Source organism: Haliotis cracherodii, unplaced genomic scaffold (assembly GCF_022045235.1).
Source record: "Haliotis cracherodii isolate W230 unplaced genomic scaffold, xgHalCrac1.p SCAF_17, whole genome shotgun sequence".
Lineage (NCBI taxonomy): Eukaryota > Metazoa > Mollusca > Gastropoda > Lepetellida > Haliotidae > Haliotis > Haliotis cracherodii.
The window spans coordinates 8,161,252-8,174,618 of record NW_027266272.1 but is presented as its reverse complement, the minus strand read 5'-3'; the positions used below and the strand labels follow the sequence as shown (position 1 = coordinate 8,174,618).

Below are 13,367 nucleotides of genomic sequence, written 5' to 3'. Positions count from 1 at the left end.
CACTCACTCACTCACTCACTCCATCACCCAGCAGACACGCAGTTTCAGTGAAATGCTGTTGAAGGCTTTGTTAAACCCAACTCTCATTCACTCACATACCACACTCACTCCTTATCTGCGTGTAGACGAGGTTAACCCAACATTGTGTCTGGATTTGCCCAACGGATTTGGCCATTGGCCAACATCAACATACATTTGGTGCGAAGCCGAATTTACAATGAACATAATAATATCAGTCTCAGTGTGTTGAGTTGTCTACCCTTGTCGCCTGCAGCACGTCGGTATGTAATTTCACCTGTTATAACGGTACACTCATTACTTCTCAAGGACACCAAATCAAACTGAAAGAAGCACCATGGTCAAGTGGTGCGAGTGAGTGAGTGATTTGGTAAAGTAGAAACGACCTGATGCATATCCCCAAGGCACACTCGGCTCCTCCTAACTAGAAATCAATTCCACACAAGCATCCTCATCCCCGCCTTCTGACACTAATCAGCCCCCTATTTGGACGGAGCTTTTTTCAGAAGTTCAGTTACATTTTTTGTATTACCGGTGTTACAAAAGTGCGAGTTTCAAGTGAAAAAAGAAGATTTTTTTAAAACTTTTATTTACTTCTAATTACACAGCATCGTTCAACATTCGTCGCCATTTTCTTCCTCTCGTTCAGCCATAGTTATCGGCCTTGGCGCGTGGGTCACCATGGCGACGTCAGCGTCCGATTCCCGCGTTGCCGAACACTGGATAAGAAACTGTCATAAGATAAACTGAATTTTAAAGAGAAAAAAGAAACACAAATACATAAAGGGAGGCATTTCTGATAAAAGAAAGTATACACCCTTGTTTGGTGGTGGCTATTGCTGCAATATTTGTAAAAGTGGAGCACTCACTCGCTCTTTAAAACGGAAAAAAGGTCCTTTTTTAAACCACAGGATCTGCATCTTTTAAAAAAATAATTGAAAGCGTTATAAAAGCTATATGACCATGGATGAGAACTACAAAGTAGACATAATTTATGGATAACAACTTCTTTAACACTTGTTATCCATAAATTGTGTCTACTTTGTCATCCGTCAATTTCTAAGTAATGCCTATCAAACCATTTATCCGGACGAGAACAAATCTGGACATTTTACAACACTACATGTATAGGTAGGTGAGTGAGTGAGTATGGTTTTACGCCGCTTTTAACTATATTCCAGCAATATCACGGCAGAATGTACCCATGTCAGGAATCGAACCTGGGTCTTCGGCGTGACGAGCGAACGCTTTAACCACTAGGCTACCCGACCGCCTCTGTATAGGCGGGGCTTATGTTTTGAAAAAATTGTTTGTAGAGTTTTAAAGAAGAGTTTTCGTCATATTTGACCCATGCTGATTTTTTTGGATGTAGGTAAAGATAATCCAACAACGGTAAATATATATATTAGGCGGCAGACTTGCTCATAGTCACATTTTCCACTGATTTAGCCTTTCTCACCTGTAGTGTATCTTTCAAGTTTAAGAAAGAAATGGCTAGTTGTCATCAATTTGAACACGTCTGATAATTTCAAAATCATATTTAAAGTTTTCTTGACCCTTAAAATTTGATATTTCCTGTGGTCCAAAAGGGACCTACAATGTAGCTTTAATTACATACTGACCAGAGGGTTCAACTGTAGCACTGTGTTTTGTGAGTTATTGTACCAGTAGTTACATCTGTAGTACTGATGACTTTCAGGCTGCCGGTCAGTTGGTCATACATCTCGTCAATCGTCAAGCATACATTGTGTATATCTTTGTTCATTTTTACTTGGGGGCACGGGTGGCGCAGTAGACTAAGGCGCCGCGATTCGCTGTGCAGAGTTGCATCCCTTGGCCACACCAGAAACCTATAATTGTGGGTTCGAAACCCGTTTCGTCCCGATTATGTTTCTAGGTTTGTCGGCACCACACCCGTTGGTTTCACCTACGTGGTAAACGTCTGAGACCTGCATCACTTCGGGCTTTCCTCCAACATTAAGCTGACACGTCGTGATATAACTGGAATACTGTTAAAAGCGGCGTTAAACTCACTCACTCACTCATTTTTACCTGTTGTTTTATTTACCTTTGCGTTTTGATATTTGTTCATGTATGCAACGATAGGATATATACGTGTACAATAAGATAAATTTAATTCAATTTCCCGTAAACGTTTTAAACACTGGCAGTCTCAAGTGTTGTACAGTCGTACCAGCCCCAGCAAGAGGCTAGCTGATTGCGTTGAAGTTATTAAAACACAGGCTTACCCTGTATCCTGTATCACTGTATCTTCCGAGAGATTTTTAAATGACAACTGAAATTATGTTTTCAATCAGAACTACGTTTCACATTTCGTTAATCATTATCTGGTTCAATCCCTGAAAAGATTTCCCTCCAGAATCCAATTAGAAGAATCGGTGAGATATTGACAAATGAATAAGTTGTGATGGAAAGTACGTGTTCCTAAAACACCTGTGACATTTATGATGAGATTTTAATGGCAAATATATACTTATGGCAGGATATGTCAACAAAGTTAGGCCAAGAAACGCGAAATGTTTCTCAGAGCGTCAGTTTAAAACCTGCGCGTCAGTAATTGTTATTGTCAATGAAGCATTCTCTGTTATCCGTTAAATAAAACGCTTGGCAACTGACATTATAGTAAAGGGTTAATGGTGTGCTCAGTTGCGTTTGTTGGTTTTATTATTTGGAAAAAATATAAAGTGTTCTCCCCGCATTAAACTCATGTCACACCTGAATAATATGTGCCTGAGAAACATTTACTTACGCAGCTTGACAGGTGGTTGTGGGTACTTCTACATTACCTGAATGTTCTATCAAATAACGGTTTTATTAATCAAATTACCAGTTTGAATAATTGGATTGATATAAGACGGAATTCCAGTGGGAAATCAAGAGACAGATGCTCGACATTGTCATAATTTAGCCTTCAAACAATATTTTTAAATTTATTTTTCAGAAATGTTTCAGTGGAGCTTAAAGATCTGGAAATATGAATAATGTCCATAGACGCGCCTATGCTGTGCAAGACGATCTTACATATGAATTTGTATATTTCTTTTAATATCCTCCATAATAATTATTCATTATCCTTGACATGAAAATGTCCATTTTTTTAACTACATGTTCTGGCCGGTACAGGTGTGTCAGTGATGATGCAGTTGATGATGCGGCTGATGGTGCAGCAGCCGTGTTTGCTACATCACAAGACAGTGGATGAAAGTACCTCTGATTTTTCTCTGCATTTTTAGAAAAGCGGTTTCATAAGAATGTCTCTCCTTTTGACAATGAAGATTTTTTACTAAAATACGTGTGAAATATTAACAGATCTTGTTTGCGATAGACAATAAAAAGATGAACCTGTAGTTTGACTGTAAAATATATGTGCCAAATTTAAACTATCGGCAGTCCACCGAATCATCTCTTTATGAACGATTGTTTGTGAATATAAAATGTCAATGCCAGAAGATATCCAGTCTCAATCATCCGGCAAAACAGATTCATTGGGCTTAAGGCAAAAAGAGGTTAAAATGATCTTAATGGATCACTGAAACATAACACCGGGTGTTCCCACGTCTTATGTCTGTTTAATCAGTTTCATCTTTTATTATCAGAAAGAAGTTTCCACACGGCACAACGGTCGATTTAAAATTCAAACTGAATTTTTAGAAACTATGGTTTGCTTAGTGATGTCACAATTCTATTGTTGGTAGAGTGAACAAGGAGTGAGAAAGTGTGTTTATTTATCATAAATCCAAGGGATTCTCCGTAACCCATGCTCATAACACAGTCGTAATCGTGCATTGCTTTTGGTAGCGATTTCCTATCATTATGGAAACAGTTTTTTGTCGCTTTCATTTATTTTATTTTCTGGGCTACTATGCATTTTTCATGATTAGATCATTCGAATACACTGGAAAAAAGAAAAACGGCAATTGCAGAAGAGAAGTTCGAAAGTGATATTTATAGCCCTAATTCCCGTATACCTGTCTCTTTACAGACCTCATTACAGCATACCCGTCTCGTTACAGCACAAAGTACCGTTATTTCCAATTTGGAAGTCCAAAGTTCTGTCAAATCTAACGTAAAGCGTTAGTTTTTATGCTTTCTTTGTGTGTGAAACAACTGACGTTATGTACAGTTGAAATAACGGTAGTAGTCGTAGTGAGTGAGTTGGTTTAACGCCGCTTACATCAGCATTCCAGTTATATTACGACATTATAGGAGTAGTAGTGTAGTGAGTGAGTGAGTGAGTTGGTTTAACGCCGCTTACATCAGCATTCCAGTTACATTACGACATTATAGGAGTAGTAGTGTAGTGAGTGAGTGAGTTGGTTTAACGCCGCATACATCAGCATTCCAGTTACATTACGACATTATAAGAGTAGTAGTGAGTGAGTGAGTGAGTTGGTTTAACGCCGCTTACATAAGCATTCCAGTTATATTACGACATTATAGGAGTACTAGTGTAGTGAGTGAGTGAGTTGGTTTAACGCCGCTTACATCAGCATTCCAGTTATATTACGACATTATAGGAGTAGTAGTCTAGTGAGTGAGTGAGTTGGTTTAACGCCGCTTACATCAGCATTCCAGTTATATTACGACATTATAGGAGTAGTAGTCTAGTGAGTGAGTGAGTGAATGGCTTCAACGCCGCCTTGTACCGTATTCCAGTCATATCACGGCGTGTCAGCTGACGTGTTGCAGTCCGACGTGTTGCAGGTCTCAGACATTTACCAATTTGGTGAAACTCACGAGTACGGGTATGGAGCTGTATGAAAACTAGAAACATAATCGGAGCGAACTTGGATTCGGAAATACATTCATAGGTTTGTGGCGTTCCAAAGGGATGCCACTCTGCGCGACAGTAGTAGGAATTGAGTGCGAAACGTTGAACTGACGAATAAGAAGGGTTACCTCGCTTGAATAATCTATTCCTTCTGCTAGCTTGTGACGTTTCCAAGTCTTCAGGGGCATATATTAAGTTGTCGTCTTCTGAACCTACGAAAAGAAACAACAGGATATGCTGATTGTTGTGTGGGACATTCCCAAGGGACACAACTCGTGACAGCGGCTTGCGGCACAATACATGAATAGACCCCTTCTTCCCTTATAATAGGTCAGAAAGAGATACAAATACAACGAGTGCGTCCCGGACGTTTTCAGACCATCTACCAAACATTGGAGACATAAACTAAAGAAAAAACAACCGATTTATTTCAAACAGCTCGAAGCCTTAACGGAAAAATACTATTCATAGAATATATGTATATATATCTGTTTTTTGCTTTACAAGATAATCATTGGCACATATTTTGCGGCCAGAAAGAACTTCATCGTTCAACTTGTTGGAAATTACAAAAGAATGAAAATAAAAAATGACCATCACAACATGTGATACGTTTAAACATAACATTAAAACGGTTCTTACTTTTGATACACACGGGTTTATCTTCTAGGAGTAGGAACTGACTTTCAAATTGAACTTGGCAAAATATGTTGAGTTCCCTGTTTGGGATATCAGACGGGATGACATAGGCACAGCGCTGGCTGCCGACGTACAGCCACTCCCTCGGACACGGCGACTCCAACTCTGCAACACACAAACCAATGACGTCATAGTTAATTACATAACCCGTGACGTCAGAGTTAGTTACGAAATCAATGACGTCAGAGTTGACAAGAAATCCGTGACGTCATAGCTGGTCAAGAAACCCGTGGCGTAAAAGTTGTCATGAACCCGTGATGCCTCAGAGGTCAATGTAATGTTTTCCGATGACTAGGTGTATCATAATTTTTGAACGCATATAGGTTTTGATGGCGACTGTGCAAACCCGAAACACATTATGACCATCAGAGACGTCGAATGCCTTGTGTCATGTTAAAGACGCCAACAAACTGCATAGATGCAGTACCAGTATTCTCAGACAAAGATAGAGTAAGAATTTTCAAAGCGTAAAATAATATTCAATCATTCAAACAGATAAATTCAAATGGGAAATGTGCCCATGTGTGTATCGAACCTGGTTCGCTGGTATGGCAAATGAACGCTCTTACCACGAGGTGAACACAGCGTCCCAAATTTATAAACAAAACCCCCAGAAACAAACAAATATAGTTACGTATTATAGATAAAGACAACATATGTCTGGCTCTGTCAGAGCCGTTGAGTTCGAGCCTGGGTTCCGATGCGTTGTCAGTAAACGCTGTGGACTCTTCTTCAGTTACCATTTCTGGTAACCACGTACACGGGTATGGTTCTGACAAGCCAAGAATCATCACACAAACCCAAGGGTATAGAATCCCAGCACAACACACTGCGTCGCTGGAACGAATGAGCCAACCCTTGTCCTTTATTTTTACGAAATGAACATTGGATCTGTACCCTGATTGACATGCAACTTGTACGTTTACACGAAGTCAGTGTTGATAAGTAGAATCCCGCCTCTTTGTAAAGCGATGGGTGTCAACAGACAAGACATGCTTGCCTTTTTGTGTGCACCTGGTGTCATCACTGATTTTCGAAGGTCCCCTTATATGTTTCGGCGCATAATCTAGACTGGTTAGTCGCTTGCATTGACATACATCTATATTTATGTGTTTTTCAGGTTGGCAAAGTCAAAACAAGATAATTTGGCCAAGAAGTTTAACTTAAGCTTCAGGTATATCGATGATTTGATATCGTTCAATAACAATCAAATACCCAATTCCCTTTGATGTACCCACCCGAACTAGAAATAAAGACCAGTGAAGCCGCCTCATCTGTTTCATGTTTAGATCTGTGCATAAAGATTCAGAGCGACAAACACTCTTAACAAGACTGTGTGAAAAGAGGGATGACTTCAACTTTCCAAGGTTTTTCAATTGAAAATTGAATTTGACCAAGAAATTACAATGTTACAAGGCTGAAAACGGTCGCCGAAACACCACTTAAGGTCCAAAAGACAACTTTGTTACCGTATCAAATACATCACCATAGAAAAACCATTTCTTTTTGTTTCATTTTAGCCACCATCAAACATGGGTGTATACTTTCTTTTCCCATGCAGCTTATTTCAGTGAGTGAATGGATTTAACGCCGCTTTTAACAGTATTTCAGTTATATAGCGGCGTGTCAACTTAATGTGGGAGGAAAGCCCGAAGTGATGCAGGTCTCAGACGTTTACCACTTCAGTGCAATCCACGAGCACGGGTATGGTGCTGACAAACCTAGAAACATAATCGGGGTGAACCGGGATTCGAACCCACATTCATAGGTTTCTGGCGTGCACAGCGAATCGCGGCGCCTTAGACGACTGGGCCACCCGTATCCCCGCAGCTTATTTCAAGTAAACAGAACGTGACCATTACATAAAGGTATTTTTCAGTGATAGGGTTATGCATACATTTGCTTTAGATATCACTGAGTGGTATACACCAAATGCATTTCTCTCACACGTGAATTACTACAAGTTAAACCTTTTTGGTCTGAACCTTGAATGAATTTATAACTACAGAAACGGATATATGTTTGTTTGTTTGCTGTTTAACATTTAATATTCCCGCTGTGTGGCAGTGGTCTGTAAATAATCGGATCTGGACCAGACAATCCAGTGACTGACATTATGAGCATCGATCTAAATGCATCAACAAAGTCAGCAAGCCTGACCACTCGATCCCGTTAGTCGTCTACTACAAGCATAGTTTGCCAAAGACCTATTCTAACCCGGATCTTCACAGTGTACAACGGATATGAGATAACGCTTTAAAGGTTAAGGTGGTCGACGAGCTCATTCTAAGAGCTGCACAAACCCGAAATGAGGCTAAAATTATAGTTTTGTTTTTGACTTTATTGTTTTTTTCTTCACCTTAACTGGTAGTTCAAACAGTGGTGCCGTCTGCAGAAAGTGATTTCTGTTATTACGTGTCACTCTCAATCTTCTAACCTCTAGCTATCGATCGGTGTCCAACGACAGGATTCTAATAAAGCATTGACAATGATTATAATTCCCATCTTAAGATTACCAGAACGGATATGTTGAACACACTGATTATGTTCTATGTATATCCCATACACTAACGAACCATATACTATTAAAGCAAAACCTTCCAGTAACACGTCTTCACTGAGTTCAACAAACATCCTATACAAGGAGGAAACACGAAACACTAGCAAGCATTTTCTTTCATCATATTAATTAATCTATTTTCAACGATGGTTTGATTACTAGCTCAAATATTGAATGAAACCTATTAGTTTCATATTTGTCTCAAAAGATTGGAGTTAACGTGAGCGAAGGTAGGGGAAACCTAAACAGGGTATTATGGTATTTAAAATTGTTTTATTTTCCCTAAGTTTGGTTAAAATCTTTCTGTTGAACCTGCTGCACTTGACAATATGGGTTGAATAGAACACAGTGTTCTACACACCGGAGGGTGTCAGGTATCACGGTGTCAGGTGTCACTGTGAGGTGTGGTGAAATTGGTTTTAACGCCGCGTCCAAGATTATTGCACTTATATAGCGACGTACATGCGCGTGTACAGTATACTGCCTCCGAGCCGACAGTCCATGTTTTAACCCCTTAATGCCGCGCGCCAGACAGGGTAACAACAAGTACCATCTTTTAACGTCTTTTGGTATGATGCGGCCGGGAACCGAAACCCGGATCCTCCGCTCTCCCGGGGGACGCTCTTCCACTAGAACAAGGAAGCGGTCCAAGGTGTCGCGGGCTTTAATACGACACAGCCGCATAGGCATGACACTTCTTGGAGATTCATTGTTTTAACCTCGCAGTCTCAACGATACAAATTGCATATTGGCTAGCATAATTGGTTGCATTAAATCGATTGATGTTTTTCAAATTTAGAGTTTCCATAAATAGACTGGGTTATAACTTGATTTCGCGTTGAGTTAATTTTTATGGTTTCCCTCTTGTAAATACAAGCGACAATATTTTTTCTATAAGAAGAAATCCATGGCGATACCAACTGGAGTCATCTTGATGAATATACTACCATCTGTACCGAAATATCGTATTCAGAACATAAAAAAGAAGTCTATTGTCCTCATTGCTAATACAACAAATGCCACACAAACACAATCAAAGATATTGTTCTGAGCCTTTAAAGATAGAAGTGTCTGTCATACCTCCATGTCAGAATGATGAAATCTGATTGGTCCACGTGATCTTGATAAAAAACTGTGTATCCCGAGAATAAATTTCTAACAGGCAGAATAAATTCCTTATACCCCGATTCAAAGCAACGCCGCACGCTTTTTCACGTGACATAGCGCAAGCTAACCTCAGCTCAATCAAACACCTCATTTCATGTCGGTAAGATAAATTCGTTGTAGGGGTACATGGGGTTTTAAGAGTCGTTCGTTAGGTTTTATACCACTCGCCTCCGGTATACAACCATACGCGACACCATTAAACCCAATATACCCCTCGAATTCCTACTACAACCTATTTAACTCTTCATCAAACCATAGCCATAAGTCTTTTGACTTTGGCCTTTTTACTGTGTTGGCAAATCTGACTTTACCTCATGTTTGTATGTTCGTTTGTTTGTTTGTTTGTTTGTTTGTTTGTTGTTTAACGCCGCACTCGGCAATATTCCAAGTATATGACGGCGGTCTGTAAATAATCGAGTCTGTACCTGACAATCCAGTGATGGACATCATGAGCATCGAATGGGATTATACGATGACATGCATCAACCCAGTGAGCGAGCCTGACCACCTTTCCCGTTAGTCGCCTCTTACGACAAGCATAGTCGCCTTTTAAAGCAAGCATGGGTTGTTGAAGACCTATTCTATCCCGGATCTTCACGGGTCTCTCGAGCAACGTCTGACTCTCCAAGTGTTGCATTCGTCGTCAACATTGCCTATTGATTTGTTCACAGATAGAAAACTTCAGTATCTCATAAGTGTTTTAAAGGATGTATTTTTTTCACAATCACGTCGGAAAAACACAAAGACACCAACACTGATTCATGCAATAAGAACAAACGGCTGTGTTGCTATCCTGGAGTTAGGAGGGGGGAGGAGGCTCGGCGGAAATGAAATATGGGCCCTCAGCTTGTAGATGTCAAAGAGGACTAGGTTCAACATAATATAAAAGAACGACATCTTACGACAAGCATAGTCGCCTTTTACGGCAAGCATGAGTTGCTGAAGACCTATTCTAACCCGGATCTCCACGGGTAACTTTACCTCATGTAATAAGCGGTTTAATGACCTTGAACATTTAGTGGCAGTTTAAATATAATTGGCAAACGGTATAGACATTTAACGCCCCTATTAGAGCGAGAAAGGTTCTAACATAATAATAAGTACCCATGACTCTATTTAGTGATAACTGCACAAAGAAGAGCTCTGACACGTGAGTCTGGTTTGCCTGTTTGAAGAACTTCTTCAACTCTGCCATAAAGAAGAGAGTTCTTGAATGCATCGGAGTCGATCTGATGCCCCGGGAGCCGCTACTCTCTCTCGACATCTATTCTGATTACATTAATGCTACATGACGGTATTACAGCGGATTTAAAGATTTCATTCTGTGCAAAAAATTAGTTCTGTAGCCCCCATTTCTTAAAACCATTATATTCTCTCCGCTACACAGTAAATGATTTTTTCAGTCGATAAGGTTCCATGTGACGTTGTTAATAGTACATGTTATTGAAAATGGGTTTGAGAAAAGTGAGAGAAATATTTTGGGTTTACGCCAGACAGTATTTTTAACATGATAGCTGAAAGTGATGGTTGTAGTAAACGATGGAAATATACTGAATAAAAAAAGTTAGGGATCAGGAATATTTGTGGGGATAGTTATTTTTAGAGAAGACTGAGCACACCATTTCCGGAAAAATAATCCCTAAAATGTTCCTGATCCCTAACGTTTTTGTTCAGTATATTCGAAAATGTTCTAGGAGACTTCTAAACTGCATGGATTAGTGGAGGCATCCTTCTTGCAGTCTCGACCTTTGGTAGGGAGTCACAAATGGCAAAGACTTTTCTTCCGGTATACAAGTTGAAACTGGCATTCAGAATAAGGAGATATGTATTCCAGGGAAAATGGAATTAAGAATAGAACGCGTATGTGTAGCAATCATCTTCCCGAGGCAAGAGAGTTAACTGACTATAAAAGTCCAGTTTCCACCGTTTTGTGTGAAGTTTTGTGTGAAGCAAACGCAAGTAATACGAGAGGTGGAATCTGATTGGTCCATAGGAGAGGCTTAGAAGGGACATAACTGGTAATGGCCACTGGTAGCGCTACGATCGAGACAAGTAATTCCAGCCTACTTCGGCAAGGGTGGAAACTGGACTTTTATAGTCAGTTAACTCTCTTGCCTCAGGAAGATGGCGTAGCAATGTGGCGAGGGAAGAACGGCCAACGATGGCAGGAAGCTAACAATGCGTGCTGGACATACTGTCTGTCGTTGTACCATCCACTGGGGTTTTAGACTTACAGGCAGCTTCCCCCATGTCTGGAGACTGTGTGTTCGACTCTTACAGACAGGGAAACTGATTGCCTTAAAGGGTAATTATTTCTGATAATGCATTAATTCATGACTTATTCACAGACGCATTCTGTCTAATCCTGACAGATCCCCCCTCGGTTGATGCATTTGTCGCGACATATGTCACAAGGTGTAAATGATCGCTTTGATCCCTCTGTCCTTACCGTACTGTATTTCGCGTACTGCATGCAAGTAAATGAAACACCCCGAGAGAGAGAGAGAGAGAGAGAGAGAGAGAGAGAGAGAGCGAGAGAGAGAGAGAGCGAGAGAGAGAGAGCGAGAGAGAGAGATAGATAGAGAGAGAGAGCGAGAGAGAGAGAGCGAGAGATAGATAGATAGAGAGAGAGAGAGAGAGAGAGAGAGAGAGAGAGAGAGAGAGAGAGAGAGAGAGAGAGAGAGAGTACATATTTATATAATACCCCATCTCCCTTCAGTGGAGTTTACATCTATATGATGACCCCCACCACTCTCCATACATGTATGGAACGTACATACCCATACACAACACTGCTTAGATGGACTATTGCTGAGTGAGGTGTTAACAATAAACAAACAACCCTTATGAATAACCTCCCCAAACATATGCACTCACGCACGCGCGCGCGTACATTCCAATGAACAAAGACGGGGTAGGATTGCACGAGTCACCGAGTCTGACCACAAAATTAATTAAGTCGCCCCTTTGACAAATATAGGTCACTGTGAACGGATTCTAACCGAAATCTCTCCGGGGGATATCAGAAAGAAATATTCATGAGCTTGACCTCATTAAGATGCCACAGATAACAAACAAGATATCCGCCCTATCGATCAGTAAGTCGGAGACGGTACCTATTGACAAAATAAACCTGTCAATTCACTCCAATAAATACCCAAAAGCCCTAAAACACAATGGAGACGCTATCCTACATTCACAATGCCATGTACATCGGTAATACGCTCATTGTTAATAACAATCAATGTTTTCCCATTCTACATTCAAAACGGCATGGGAGCACTGGTGGCCCAGTCGTCTAAAGGCGCTGTGCAGAGTTGCGTCCCTTGGGCATGACAGAGACCTATGAATGTGGGTTCGAATCCCAGTTCGCCCCGATTATGTTTCTAGGTTTGTCAGCACCATACCCGTGCTCGTGGGTTTCACCGATGTGGTAAACGTCTGAGACCTGCATCATTTCGGGCTTTCCTCACACATTAAACTGACACGCCGTGATAGAACTTGAATAGTTTTAAAGGTGGCGTTAAACCCAACTTACTCACTCAAAAACCATGTACATCTATGATAAGATCGCTGTTAATAACCGTCAATGGATTCCCATTCGACACACGTTCCACCTACCTGCACCACAGCTTGTACTGTGCTAATGGATATATTCAGATCAGCCGCTTCTCACAAATGGGGGAATTCTTCCCCACGAGAAATAACTCACGTTGCCAACTGCTAGGATGTCGTATTAAGAAGCAATCTGGTGACAAATCAGTCCATTCTCTGCCGGTAAAACTTTGATGTCGTTCTTTTAGATTATGTTGAACCTAGTCCTCTTTGACATCTACAAGCTGAGGGCCCATTTTTCATTTCCGCCTAGCCTCCTCCCCCCTCCCAACTCCAGGATAGCAACACAGCCGTTTGTTCTTATTGCATGAATCAGTGTTGGTGTCTTTGTGTTTTTCAGACGTGATTGTGAAAAAATACATCCTTTAAAACACTAATGTGATACTGAAGTTTTCTTTCTGTGAACAAATCAATAGGCCATGTTGACGACGAATGCAACACTTGGAGAGTCAGACGTTGCTCGAGAGACCCGTGAAGATCCGGGATAGAATAGGTCTTCAGCAACCCATGCTTGCT

General features: G+C 40.7%; 1 protein-coding gene across 1 annotated transcript in view; it reads right to left on the bottom strand.

Moving 5' to 3' along the window:
- Positions 1-599: 599 nt before the first annotated feature.
- Positions 600-13,367, bottom strand: part of LOC139464316 (uncharacterized) — an 83,735-nt gene continuing 70,967 nt past the window's right edge. Inside the window, exons 2-4 of the mRNA XM_071245836.1 lie at positions 5,453-5,614; positions 4,939-5,022; positions 600-737 (exon numbers count right to left, since the gene is read on the bottom strand). Of these exons, the coding sequence (XP_071101937.1) occupies positions 709-737; positions 4,939-5,022; positions 5,453-5,614 (275 nt within the window). The 3' untranslated portion in view covers positions 600-708. The remainder of the gene's footprint in view (positions 738-4,938; positions 5,023-5,452; positions 5,615-13,367) is intronic.